Below are 15395 nucleotides of genomic sequence, written 5' to 3'. Positions count from 1 at the left end.
TTGGTTCAACTTTAGGGTTAGGCATTGGTAGGAGCACAATGGGACATTTCAGACGCAATTTTCAGACCAAATTTTACACAATTTAAATGCAATAAAATCATTGAAAATCACAATTTTTCCATGGAAAAAATCAGCCCATGTGCTGTTTCACTTAAATTTGCAATTAGTCACAATTTTTTGCAAATGTTTGCTTCTATGATTGAAAGTATATACGTAATTCTGATTTCTGGAATAACAAACTGAATTGTTCATTTTAATTGTTTTTTAGTTTTTTTAAAAAGATTGCCAACTGTTTGACAAAATACTTTGAGTAATCTATGATTGATGGTATAAATTTGTGATGAATATATGATTTATAATTTTAGTTAAAACTATTCCAAGTGATTGCAGTCAGAATTTCTTCATAATAGATTGTATGCAAAGTGTTTGACGAAACTTCTGCAAGCTAAAATCAGAAATATTGCAAGTTTGTGACAAACTTTTGCAGAGAGACTTTACATGATGCCATAACATCTCCATTTATTTGATATTCCTAAGGACTTTACCAACAATCAAATCTTTCTAACACCTCAGCTATTTTCGCTATTTATTATAATCCAGAATCCCCCTAACCACACTCTCGTATTTGTATGTAGACACACATACTATGGTCCATGCATAACAAGGTTCACACATACTACAAATCCCCTGAAAACAGACAATTTGTATACATATTTACAAACATAGAATTAAATGTACAGCTTTGTGTCACAATCAAAGGCACCAAACCAAACTATGAGCTGAATTCTGAGTTGCATCCTTTCTATATCATTAAAATTCTGAGATGCATCTTAATATTTTTAAACATCCTTTATTATTGTCTCTTGCATGAAAGCATATAATTTGAGCATTGTAGACACAGCTTATAATTATTGTTAAATGCACAATAGGTCCTAGACGTGATGAAAAACACCTATCCTATGTTACTTATCCAGATTGAATAATTAGATTCCTTATCACGTTACCTACATTGGTCAACCTTTTCTTTAAAAGAGAAAGAAAACTCTCCACATAATGAGCATTTGCATTTTTCTTGGATGTCTATGTTTCTTGAATAAATAGTAACATTTTTTGAATCTCCTTAACCTTTAGAAAACTTGAAACACAAATATTAAAACAATGCCCAAGCCAGAAAGATACCTTATCACAGACTGGACAGTTTTTGCTTCTTTCCATCCATTCATATATACAGCCAAGATGGAAATGGTGCCCACATTGTGTGGGAATTTTTGGATTTTCAATATTATAGCCTGCAAGCAACAGAAATTCAGCAATTGTGAGTGTACAACTATCATCTCGACTTCCAAAAAGTAACTATATGTTATATTCATAAAAGACAACTTATGTTTTATCATTAAAGTTTTATAAAGTGTCACTAGGAATGGGATCCAAAAGTAATGTTTATAAAAAGTCTTTCTAGACACCTAAATTAAGTTTTGGACCGAAAAGGAAAAAAGAGAAAATAATATTAAATTCCCCTAAAAAGGTTATAAAAGAAGCTAGATAGAGAGAAGGATCATCTATTGTTTGAGAATAAACCCCGATGTATGAGACTGAGCCCTTCTGTTCATTTTTTCTGCTCTAGGATGCAAACTTTTTGACAAAATAAATTTGAGGGAGAAAACTTACCTATCTCAAAGGATTACTTGCTTCCTACAGAAATTGGAATTGGGGAAGAAAACCCTCACCTCCAATGAAGTGATTCCGTTCATGGACCGCCAGTGTGCTGAAAAGATTGGAGTCTAGATTTGAAGGTTTTCTAGTGTTTAATATTCACATTTTTCTAGTGGTAGTAGTTGAATAAATACTTCTAGTTTTTTATTAATTTTAGATTGATGAAGTTATTGAAAATTTACTTAGAAAAATTTGAATTGCTGCTATTATAAAATGATAATATGGCCACACCATCATGAGAGGGAAATATACTTTTTACAGATTTGTATGTGGATCATTTGAGTTATCATTGAGGCATGGTTGGCAGGCAATATATACTGTTTTAGACTTTTTAACTCTGGCTGCCTAGTATGAAATCAATTATTTGCATTTATCATTTAGTCACTGCTATTTTATGCAGGCTGTATATCTTCCTTCAACCTACTGCATTACATGGAATTACGTCATTGGTACTAATGTTTGCTACCACATCATCCTTTAGACCTGGTTGTGCCAATTTGGGAAAAAATTACTGCACATTTGGTTGGTATTATGAATTGCGATACCATCCATAACATTTCTAATAAATACAATGTAGTTTGGTGCAATATTCTAGGTGTTGCTTTCAGCAGCAACATTTGTAGAAGAGGCCATACCTTTCTGGTTATAGCTGTTCAGTTTTAGCAGTACTTTCAGTAATATTTGGACAGCCATTTGAGTCTACAGATAGTGTTGCTTCAATCTGGGCAGATTCCGTGCATTTGGTGCATCATTAACAGTATTTTGAGCAACCACTTGAGGATTACAGTAGCATGTATATCATACAGAGACTACATTTAAATCAGTTATACCAATTGGTAAGTTGCCATTTTTGTCTCTACAGCTGGACATATACATTGGTAATCATAGTTCCACGGAGTTTCCTGATGGAGGGATGCAAGGACAGGTTTTGGGGATCGGGGGACCAAGGGCCTAAATTTGGAGACTGTGAGGGGATGGAAGGGGGACAGTGGCGGAGCAGTGGTGGGAGGCGCTGCTGATATAAAAATGGAGGTGAATTGAAATCTTCAAGGCAAAATCTGCAATATAACAAATCTGTGAGTGCCTCATGAAAGGCCAACTAGTTTTCATTAAGTTAAAGGTTGCAATCAGTATGTAATGGCATGTGCCATATAGCAAGCAACCCGGCGGTGTCCTCAGCAGAGGTGGCAGAAGTGGTGGTGCTGTGGAGGGACATTTCCCCCAAATCCCCAAGTCTCGGAAACGTCCCCCTATAGGGGACACAGGTTTTTCGGGGTTGAAATAAAAATCAGCTTACTTTATTTTAAGAATAACAAGCCTTTTATAGGCAATTACATGGTGGTTGTCCAAATTGGGACTAACCGTTCATAGAAGTTAAACTGACTCTAAAACAAACTCTAAAAATAGAAACTCCCGGTTACTCATAGTTCAATCACAAAGTTTCTAAAAATATAATAACCAACTAAGGAACTCTCTAAAAATATAACTAACTCTAAAAATATAACTAAATGACAATTAATAAACACACACAGCTAAAATTAATTAAAAATTCTAATACCCTCCCTTAATGGTCATTTTATCAACTACCCAACCGATGACAAAATTTGCTTATCAAAAAGCATAGAAGGCGGACCCCTCTTTAGAACGCTTTACGACATGAGACTACTCTTGCTCCTGAGACCCTCCGTGGTTGGACTTCTAATCAGCCAACCTCTTTCTATAGAACCATTGGATATGTCGAGGTCCACCACAATAGTGACATATGAGTTTCTTCTTGAACCCCTCCTCAAGTGTGCGTTGTCCTTTTTGTTCAGTGGACTCGCCTTTGCCTTTTTCCTTGGCAGTAAACACTTGTTCCACACTGGCCATGTCAACACTGCTACCAAACTGTTGCCTCCACCCGGCTTGTTGCAATAGCTTATTGCACAACTCATCAAACTTCAAATCAACATTAGTGGAGGTAATGTTGAGCATCTCAATAAAATGCTTGTAGGATCTTGGCAGACTCTTCAATGTGATCACGACCATATCCTCTTCCTCCATCTTGCGACCAATAGCCTCCAAATGGTCACGAATTTCCTTGATCTTCGTAAGGTGTTCCTGTAGTGACATATTCTCATCCATCATAATTGAGAACATGTTATTCAGAAACAACGATTGGCTCTTGTTGAATGTCTCATGAATATTCTTCAAGTGATCCCAAATCTCATTAGCTTTCTTGCCTGATGGCACTTCAAGAAGCATATCATTAGTGATTGATAACTTCAGCAACATAACCACTTCTCAATTACGCTCACCAAACTTGGTTTGGTCATCGCCCACCGTTGCAGGACGAGTCTCTTTACCCTGAACAATTTGGTCAAGGCATTGGTACTCAAAAATAGAAAGCATCCGTTGTTTCAAGGTATTGTAGTTCTTGCCATTGAAGCGTTGACTACCTTCCAACATGATGTTGGTCAACGACGCAATCTATCCCACTTTCTTATGCACAAAAAACGAGGTCAAACTCCAACTTCAAAAAAATCTGATTTTTTTGAAAAAAATCAGTTAAAAACCTTCAGCAAGTGGCAGGCACAAATATCGGGATGCTAAAAAATAAGCACAAAAACTTGGCACGGAAGCCAACTGCATATTTCTGAAAACCCAGAAAATTTGTTGAAATCCTAGCTTAGCAAAAACCCTAGGTTGGATAACAAAAATAACCTAGAAAGATAAAATTTCCAACGTAGAAAACAACATAAAACTCATGCAGAAACCCTGATTTTTCTATGCAAAATCGTGGAAAAATGCAAAAAAACCTACTTCGTGGCTGAAAAAAAACACAAAAAACGCAAAGGAAACTCATGTTGTCACCGCTTTGTAAAAAATCATGTGCGCAAAACAAAAAATCATCGCATGGGAGAAAAATACCAGACTGCATGCAAAAAGACCAGGTGCAAGCATTGCGGCAGAAAAAAACACAGAACCACGCTAGTGGGAAGAATGCAGGGTTGCACAGAAAAAATGCAGAAAAAAAAAACAGCACCTAGAGACTCAAAAACAATCGCACTAGAAAATCGCATGCAGATCCAGAAAACCCTCGCAAGCAATCTCACGCGATTAAAAAAAAAAATGGCGAATTACAAACACACATGCCCACGATTCGCATAAGACAAACAACGCCCTGTGGAATGCAGAACCCTACGATTTAATAATATGCGACCTAGCAAACGCGCCTCAAAACGCTCCTTCAAAAACTTCTACTCCATCAAATTTTTTCATAAAAAAATCGAAAAAATTTCTAGAAATAAATTCCAGGTAGCTAGGGCACGAAAAAACTTTTAATAGCTTGTCACCCATTCTGATACCATGAAATAAAAACCAGCGTACTTTATTGAAAGAATAATAGGCTTTTTATAGGCAATTACAAGGCAGTTGTCCAAATTGGGACTAACTGTTCATAGAAGTTAAATTGACTCTAAAACAAACTCTAAAAATAGAAACTCCCAGTTACTCACAATTCTATCACGAAATTTCTAAAAATATAATAACCAACTAAAGAACTCTCTAAAAATATAACTAAATGACCATTAATAAGCACCGAGCTAAAAATAACAATTAAATATTCTAATAGGGGGTACGCCTCCCCGTGGAACATGTTGGTAAATATTCAAAGCATTACCTTGTTTGTAGCATTAATATTTTCACTATTTAGATGAGATTTTATTGCCATCATTTCCATATTTTAATGATGTCTTGTAAAAAATAGATGTTTCTCAGATCTCTACCAATTAGATAAGAATTATTTCAATCTAAAAGGCATAGCCATCATATTTTGCATTAATATTGTAAGTGGATATTGGAAGGTTTACCACCAACTCCCTAATTAATATCTACACTAACATTGTAATGGAGATTGGATGCCATAGCTGCCAAGATTTGCATTTCCTTATTTTGATCCGATACTTGCATGTTTGCTTTCGATGGCCTGCCACCAAAGTCAACATATTTATCTTCCAATTTTTTGCATGAATTGTAAATTGTGCAGCTTGCCACTAGTATGTGATATATATTGCTTATTGTTCACATCCCACCAACTGTATGCTCACCTATCCCACACCGAGATCTTAGTGATCAGAAAGTGCTAGTGTTTGTGTTTGATTTTAAAAATTGGTCAATCAAGCTAATATTCAATCAGAAACATTAAAAACAAACATTTTTCTATAATATCAGTCAAACCACTTTCACCATATGCCCTAATCTTGCCCACATTAAAATCTTGGTGGTCAAAAAGTGTTAAGGTTGCATGCTTGATCATTTTGAAAGTGAAAATAAATAAAAAATCAGTTTGAGACTATAATGTCCCCTTCTCAGCTCTAGATTGTTAGATGGATCTTTAGCCTATTCTGGAGACCCGTAGGCTAATCAGAGACTAAATTAGGGTTTCCATCTTCTGGGTGGATTTTAGAGGGGTGTTTGCAAAGTTTGGAAGTTTGCCTCCTGGGTTTTCTTGTGTTTCTCGAGAGCTTCAAAGTGGTATGACATGCAAATCCATCAGAGGAGATTTCTTTCTGAGTGGATTTTAGAGGGGTGTTTGCAGGAGTTTGGAAGTTTGCCTTTTGGGTTTTTTGGGGTTTTTTGAGAGCTTCAGAGTGGTATGACATGCATTTTTAGTAAATTTTGATGGCTACCCGGATTGTGCTTAAAAGGTTTTTGGAATCACTTACTATTTTTAGCAGTATGCTATTTTTAGTAAGTACTATTTTTAGCAGTACAATACAACACTTGGTTTCTCTTTCTGGCAGTTCGGTTTGAGGAGTGGCTCATTCGATTCTCTTGGAGTCCATTTTTGGAAGGTAATATCTGAAGTGATTTTATAATTCCAAGTTGCTTTTTGACCCCCACGCCTAGGCTCATTGACTTTAAGTTGTTTTTAAAAGATGTTCTCATGTGGTCCTCCTAGTTGGGAATTATTAATAATTTTTATTAAGTTATTGGTGCACATGAAAAGGGAAATAAAATAAAATTAAAACTTTTAATCCCACATGGCTTGGAGAAGAGGGTCGATTCCTTGAGAAAAGCTATAAAAGCAAGTTTGAGAGGCTCATTTGGTATGCTATTATTTTGATAACGAAGTGCTACTGAAATATTTTCAAAGACTCTTGCTTCGGAGTTGTGTGCCTCCTAGCTTCTTCCAGTTTCGAGTTTGAAAGACAACTCCTAGCTGATTGTGGTGCAGCTTCTTCCAGAGTTGCCAGGGTATTCCAATGGAGATTTTAGTTTTGAGTGGATTTAATGTTTTCTAGTTGGTGTGTGAGTGATGTTTGTTTTTGGAGTGTAAAAACCCTAGTTGTTGATTCAAGTTTGTATTCATACTATCTAGAGGTTTGGTTCGATTTTTGTGGGTACTGGCTCATTCTTTTCAAAAGATCTGGATGCTCCTATGCCCAAGGTTTCATGATTTTTGATGAGGACATTGATTTTTGCTGCTGGTCGTACCTTTTTGCTGGGTGTACTATCTTGCCTAGGCTGCATTGGGATTTGTGCCATCTCCATAGTTGTTGGTTGGAACTTGGGATTGGATGGAGGTTGGATGCCTAGCCTTTATGGTGTCTTTGCTTTCAGCTTAAGCTATTTCGGAGAAGAATCGAGGGAGATATGATCATTTGTAGCTTTCTTGGATTGCTGGTTGAAAAAATCAGCTTGCAGTTGTTGCATATCAGATTGGGTATCACTGTTCTAAACTCCTGTATCATCATAATTTGTCAGCATTGAGTTTGGATTTGTTTCTCTAACTTCTTGAATCATAGCAGCAGCGTTTTCTCATGATGCTTCAATGTTAGCCTTATTGTAATCTGCTGATTTAGTAGTACTAAACAACGTTATTTAATTTTCAGATTTTGAAGCTAATATTGTTACCCCACTGAACAAGTGGAAGTGGTTGGTTCACAGCCAATTTCTTATTTCATTAATTTCCAGCATTGTTATTAGCACTCCCGCTGAATATGTGGTTGAGTTTAGTTTTTGTTTTGCTTGCTAAAAGGTGGAAGTGGCTGGTTACACCTCCAAGTTTTGCTTTCAATAAGCTTGTAGTCAATCTTTGTAATCCCCACTAAATAAGTGGAAGTGGTTGGTCATACCGCCAAAATGTGGTGTTCTTTCAATGTTTTATCTTATCCTCCCACTGCACAAGTGGTCGAGATGGTAAACTTTGCTTATTGCTAACACTAATGGGTGCTAGTGTTGTGTTCAAAAACAGAAAAGACTAAGGGGGTTATTTCAGAGACATTACATAGGTCTCAAACTTTTTCTCTAGGTTAATCCAAAAAAGCATACTTCTAGTTTTATTTAACATGAACTTTAATCACCCTTGAAAACCACTATAAAGATTGTGAATTGCAAGTCCATATTTTTCATAATAGGTTGATTTTTGTTTTATAGTGAGCTTTCCCTTCTAATTCGAAGAGCAATGCTCCTATGCACATATTCCATTTTGTGTTGTACTGAAAGGTACAAATTAATATGCTGACACTAGGTATTTTTTTGTTCTCTCTTCAAAGTCTGGATTCAAAATTTCTTGTCTAAGAATCTTGAAGGAGATTTTAAAATCAAGGATTTTGAGTATTTTATGCAAAGCCCTAGTTGTTGATATGAGCAAAGAAATGAGATAAGAGAAAATGGCTTTAAATGGCTTGTGTCTCAAAGTAAAATTACAATATTATATAGATATAAAAATTCATTATTGCCATATTTGATGTTACATCCACCTCATCAATTGATAATACACCAGGCTTGCTGAAGAGCTGCAACAACTACAAAAACCTTATCAAATAACCTACATGTAACTACCCAAATACATAAACGTGTGAATACCCTTTATTACATTATTATTCTAATGCATTCTAACTAATATAGTAATACCAGTGGTCTCCATTTAAAGTCTAGATTCAAATTGTTTTTAGTTTGACAATTTTTAAAAGGGTGTTTTCAAATATTTTTCTAATATGATGCGAACTTTTCTATCACATGTAAAAAATTCCGAATCATTTTTCTAGGTTTGTTTAGTAAAATGGCTACTATTTAGAATTTAGTGTTGTCCAAGTCACATTAAATTAACAAGCAAAAACTATAACATATGGAATTGGAAGATACCATGACAACCCTATGAGCAACAAAAAGTAGGCCTATCAATATCTCAGGTGACTATGATGAGCATCATAGGGAAGCTTTGTTGAATCTCAAGTTGTCAACGTTACATATTTTACTCCTTGAAGCTTGAAATGTTACATCTACACATGCACTATGGACAATTTGAAAAATATGATCTCTGAATAATGTTTCTATTTAATATTTATATTTTTCTACTAAACTGCATGAGGGGGTTTTTTGTCAAAACATCTTCTGTCAACTCATTGTAGTCAACAAACCAATGGATGAAGAAGATATGGTGGCCCTAATCATCAACAACTTGCCACCTCCTATGAGAATTCGTTGGAGTCTCTAAACTTTAAGGGAGAAAAACAAGCTTTGACCTTTGACAAGGTTAGTTCATACTTGTTGCAGAAGGAACCACAAGAACAAATGAGTTAAGTTTCTTCTAAGAGCTCAAAAAGCACACATCTATGCAATCTTAGGTCTTAGGGTACAAAACACAGTTCTTTTTTTCCAATTCACAATCATAAAGAAAGGTGCAATGCTTATGTTGCTAGAAATTTGAGCATGTTAAGAATGATAAAGAAAAGATAGTATGATTTGTTCCCACTCAATTTGGAAAGCTCATGCCAAAAGAGGCTTTAGGAACTTGTCCTTGTCACTCACTATGCTCTTGGGCGTCCCATGTAATCTGAAAATATCCCTAAAGAATAGATCAGCTACCTATGTTGTAGTATGTTGCAGAAATAGCAAAGAACTGTGTGAATTTGGTCAACATGTCAACCAAAACATATATGCAATCCTTGCCTTGTACCTTAGGTAGTGTCAACATGTCAACCAAAACATATATGCAATCCTTGCCTACCTTAGGTAGTCCAATGATGAAGTCCATGGAGATGCATTCCCATTTCTGATAAGGAATGGGTAAGGGCTGAAGTAGACAATTTGGATAAGTGTGCTCATTTTTATTCTGCTAGCAAGTAGAACAATCTCTAACATACTTAAGGACTTCATCTTTGAGTCTTTTCCATGTGAAACTCTCCTGGGTCTGCCTATAAGTCTTGAAGAATCCCAGGTGACCAGCCATAGATGCATCATGAAAAGTCCTTAATGTCATCACCTTCAGTTGTGAAGTAGGCACCGAATAGATTCTCTCATTATAAATGATCAGCTCATCGAGCACCATGTGTACCTATTATTGTGGATAATGCCCTCAATGATTCTTGCTACCCAAGAATCCTTAGCATACTTTGCTGAAATAAACACTCTCCAATCAGCAGTGATCTCAACCAATGAACACAAATGAGACCTCCTGGAAAATGCATCAATAACTACATTCGTTTTCACCTTTACATATACAATGTCAAAATCATATGCATGTAGTCTACTAAACCACTTCTATTACCTATCATTAAGATCCTTCTAGTTCATAAAATACTTGATGCTATCGTGGTCTGTTTTGATGATGAATTTACCCCGTACTAGATATGGTTTGAATTTGGCCAAGGTATGCATGATGGCCAACATCTCCTTGTCATAAATAAAGTAACTCTTGTCCACACCTCTTAGTTTTTGCTCTCAAATGCTATGGGGTGCTTCTCCTGCATCAAAAGAACTCCAATCACCTCTCTTAAAGCATCACACTCCAACTCAAATGGTTTGAAGAAATCTAGTATTGCCATCACTGGAAATGTAGACATCGCCTGTTTGAAGTGCTAAAAATAATTTTGTGCTAGGGCAGACCACTCAAAAGCTCCATTTTTTGTCATGTTTGTAAGTGGAGCTATAGTTTGTGAAAAGCCCTTAACAAACCTCTTGTAGAAACCACATTGACCAAAGAATCCCTTAAGCTAAGTGAGATTCGTATGTGTAGGCCAATCAACTATAGCCTTGATCTTCTTCGGATCAACTCTCACTCCCTTTGCACTAATATGCATATAGGGACTTGCTCTCTAATATGCTCAAGACCTCAATATGCCTCATATGCTCTTCCCATGTCTACTGAAACTCGGGATGCCATCAAAAAATATCAAAACAAACTTCCTTAACTGTTTTCCAAATATTTAATTCATGCAGCTTTGGAAAGTAGTCGGTGCATTAGTCAAACCAAAGGGCATCACCAAAAATTGAAAGTGCCCAAAGTGGCATCTAAACACTGTGTTCTCTATGTCCTCTTTCCTCATCCATATTTGATAGTAGCCTAACCTCAAATCTATCTTTGAAAAGTAGCAATGTCCATACAACTCATCAATCCTAGGAATGGGATACCTGTTTTTTATTTTCTTATAAAGTGCCCTATAATCAATGCACATCCACAATGTCCCATCCTTTTTCTTCACTAGAACTACTGTTGATGCAAACGGGCTCTTATTGAGTCTAATGTGCCCCATCTCTAGTAACTCATTAATGACTTTCTCTATCTCATCACTAGAACTACTATTAATGCAAATGGGCTCTTATTGAGTCTAATGTGCCCCATCTCCAGTAACTCATTAATGAATTTCTCTATCTCATCCTTATATCTCTTAGGATTTCGATAAGGTGTATTAATCACTATTTTGGCACCCTCCTCTAGCTCTATGGCATGCTCTATCCCTCTCTCTGGTGGCACTCCACAAGGAATACTCCCAAACACCTTGTTATGCTTTAATAGCAACTTTTGAATACGCAGATGGTAGTTGTTCTTTTTCTGAACTCTGAATGTAGACATCATAATTCACTCTATTGCCCATGCCACCTGAGTATCTAATCAAACACTCCATCCTTTTGAAGGATACAACTCTAGGACCTCCATTTGATAGTCCTCTAAGCACTTTTTTTTTTCCCATTGGACTCCAACTTCATTTCCATTTTCTATAAGTTAAAAGAGAACTCTACAAGAGATAGCATCCAATGCATCCCTAAGACCACATCAATGTCCCCAATATTGACCACATAGAATTCATCCTTCAATTCCTAATCTCCCAACTATATGCTCAGATTGGAAATCTTACGAGTACAAGAGAGTTTGTACCCATCAACTACCATAACCTTAAAACCACCATGTTCTTTTGTCTATAGGCCTCTCCTAGCCACAAAGCCCTCATCAATGAAGTTATGAGTGGCACTTATATCAATAAGAGTTATGATTTGCTCCCCCTATAACACACCTTTCACCTTAAAAGTAACTACCTTCTGGACACTAGAGAGTTGGGCAATGGTACCATCACTCGTTTTCTCCTCTCGTGATGAGCTTTCCAATCACTACTCCCCGAATCAGATTGCTGATCTGATTTTTCTAATGCAGATTTTTTAGTAGATAAATATTCCAATTGTTTTTCCTTTGCCTTCACAATGCACTTGTGAGATGGGTCCCAAGGCTCTCTACAATGAAAACTCAATTTCTTCCTTTGTAGGACATATAGCTGCTCACTATCCAACCTATTGTATTCATTTATTGATTGATTTGAGTCCCTATGAAATGTTTTCTTGTTCTTATCCTTCTTATGAGGGAATCCTTTAGACTGAAATTTGCCTCTAGAAGTAGAAGTCTCTATGTCTCTAGCCTTTTGATGGTTTCTTGTAAGGTGGGTGGGTTAAGTGCCTTAATAAATCCTCTCAAAGGATCTGACAAGCCATCCATGAAAAGAACTATTGTGACCTTTTTCACACATAGCCTCATTGAGAGTGGGAACCCTCCCTTTTTCTTGCTTTCAAGGGTTTTTGTTAGTCCCTTGTGACCTCTCGCATCAAGTTTGTTAGTTTGGAACAACCTGAGTTTTCAACATTATGATTTAGTGTGTGCAAGACATGGTTAGGACAGAGTCTAGACGTCGTCATTGTGTCTAGAAAGCCCAAAGGATGACCTCTCGCATCAAGTTTGTTAGTTTGGAACAACCTGAGTTTTCAACATTATGATTCAGTGTGTGCAAGCCATGGTTAGAACAGAGTCTAGACGTTGTCATTGTGTCTAGAAAGCCCAAAGGACGAAGATCGCAATTGATTTGAGATAATTTGGACAACTTTCAAGTTTTGCTTTTTGCTTTTTCCTATTTTTTAGGAAGTTTTGTTTTTGGTATTTTGAGCACGATCACCGTAATGGCTATTTTTAGAAAGTTTTTCCTATTTTTTTAGGGAACCTTGCTCTTTCTATTTTTAGAAAGTGGATCTAGGGTTTGCACTACCGACACTGAGATGCACTGAAAACAATCGTCAAATTCCTTTGAAAATCAAGTTTTGTTCGAAAAAGCCAAATTCCTAGATTTTAGGGATCAAGAGGAATCTGAGGATTGAAGAGTGGTTTTCGAATTTCAAGGCAATCTGAGAATAAGTGTTCAAGTTATGGAGATTCGAAGTTTTGATTTCATGGTTCCTGAAATTCATGAAGTCCGCCTTGAAGTTGAGTGCATGAAATTCATAAAGTCCGCCTTGGAGGTAATGAAAAATGGGTCATGAAAGTGGTTAAGTCCACCTTCTTGGTGCTCAAACATGATAAACTCCGCCCTCAAGCAACGTGGCATGAAGTTAGTAAAGTTTGCCCAACCTGCTAGTTTATGGTTCCCAAACTCAATGAAGTCCACCCTCCTTGGTGCATAAATGTCATGAAGTTCTCTCAAAAAAAGACTTAGCTGAGTCATAGAAGCAAGGAAGTCCACCCATGATGTGGTGCACAAAACCAATGAACTCCGCCCTTGATTGAGTATAAGATGCATGAGTCTCTTGAACCCCGCCCATGGAGAAGGTGCATAAATTTCATCAAGTCTGCCATGTTATAAAGGTTCTCAACTCCCCTCAAGTCCGCCTTGTGAAGAGCAAGGAAAGAAGTGCAAGAGTATGTCTAAGTCCACCCAAGAGGTGAAAGAAGCAGTAAACATTAGGAGCATGGAATCAACCAAGTCCGCCCTCCTACAAGTCCAAGTGCATAAGATGAAGGAAGTCCGCCTAGGACTAATCAACAAAGTGCAACAAATTAAGGAAGTCCGCTTAACACAGCAAGCTGAAGTAAAACATGAGAGATGGTGCACAAGTTTCATGAAGTCTGCTTGGCATAGTGCAAAGGTTTGATGCAGTCCGCCTTAGGGTGTGAAGTAATAGCAAGAATGGTACACAAATCTAACCAAGTCCGCCCTTATATGGAAAAGATTGACAAAATCCGCCTTACTGTCAAGAAAATCTGCCTAAGTTCGAACTAAGGGAAGGAAGAAAGTTTTAGAAAGTTTCAAAATTTGGAAAAAGAAAGAAAGATGGAGTTCAATTCATGAACTCAAACTGAAAATAGAAACTTTCTTATTGAACTAAACTCAGAATCGATTCGAAATGAGAAATTTGTTGAAGGACTAAACTCAACTGAAAACCAATTTAGAAACTTTCATTTTGAACTAAAATTGGGAGTTCGAACTTGCCAAAGGTATGACAGTTCACTGAGTCTAAATTTAGCAACTTCCTTTGAAAGATTAAAGACTGAATGTCCAAGTTCGATGAATGAAGAGCGAATTAGAAACAAATTTTGAAGATCCTTTGTGTTTCTAATTATGAAATTTGAACTTCATACAAATGCCTTTCATTCTCTCATTTCATCATATGAAGTTCGAATTTCAAGAACAAGTTGAGAGGCATTTTGAGAGAAGTTTTGTGCAGGTTGAGAATATTTTGAAGATTTTTCTGCAGATTAAAGTAATTTCAAAGGAGATTTTAAGTTTAAGTCTGAGATTTCCAACATTTTTCACAAGTTCATACATTTTGAGGAAGATTCTTGACTGTTTTGAAGAGCAAATTCACATATTTTCTGAGACTTCAAGAACAATTCAAAGAAATTTTCTGAGGCATTTGCAAGGGGAAGTAGTGAAGATCTTCAGATCAAGCATTCCTTCAACCTCTTTCCTATCCAAAATTTTGAAGGTGATAGGGGTATTCAAGGCAAATTGGTTAAGTTTTTCAATCTAATTTTCAAATTTTGATGAAGTTTTCATGGAAAATGGAGTTGGTTTTCACAACTTAGTTTATTTTTCAGATATTTCCCTATATCCAAATCTGATTTTGACATTCATATCACGAATTTTAGGACTAAGTTATTCATTTTCAGAGTAATCAAAGACAAATTTCACTCCCAAACCTTCAAATTAGATTGAGTTTTCAAGGGTTTGTAAAATTTCTAAGTGTTTGCGGCTTGTTGAAAACTAAAAGTGTTGAGGAAGTGGCGAATCAGAGCACACTTTGCCATCAAACCTTCAAAATTCACGTTCAAAATGAGGATTCTAACTTAATTTCTTTTGGTTTTGCAGATTTTGGATGAGAGCTAAGGCGGGATCATCGTAGAAAACACAAATGGAGTTTCAAGCCAAATTCAAAATTGAAGACAAATCCACAAGCAAGGTTCGTCCGAGCATAAAGATGGCCAAAATTTGGCTAAGTATGGGAAGAGCTATTATGACAAAGGCCTAGAGGAATTCTTCTCCGAATTCAAGGTACTTGAAAGAATCTCAAGGCATCAAGAAAGAAAAGACCTCAGACTTAATGAGAAGTATTTCATACTTCTTGGGGAATTTCATCCACAATACCAGACCTATGGAAGC

The 15395-nt window shown here is 36.5% G+C and overlaps 1 protein-coding gene across 3 annotated transcripts in view; it reads right to left on the bottom strand.

Annotated features, from left to right (window-relative positions):
- Positions 1-15395, bottom strand: part of LOC131046198 (E3 ubiquitin-protein ligase At3g02290) — a 109216-nt gene that overhangs the window by 43316 nt on the left and 50505 nt on the right. For all 3 annotated transcript variants that reach the window (XM_057979874.2, XM_057979875.2, XM_057979873.2), the window contains one exon: positions 1180-1289. In XM_057979874.2, coding sequence (XP_057835857.2) covers positions 1180-1289 — 110 coding nt within the window. The remainder of the gene's footprint in view (positions 1-1179; positions 1290-15395) is intronic.

This window comes from Cryptomeria japonica, chromosome 2, assembly GCF_030272615.1.
Source record: "Cryptomeria japonica chromosome 2, Sugi_1.0, whole genome shotgun sequence".
NCBI lineage: Eukaryota > Viridiplantae > Streptophyta > Pinopsida > Cupressales > Cupressaceae > Cryptomeria > Cryptomeria japonica.
Note: the sequence above shows the minus strand (reverse complement) of the source record. Positions and strands in the feature narration are given on the sequence as shown.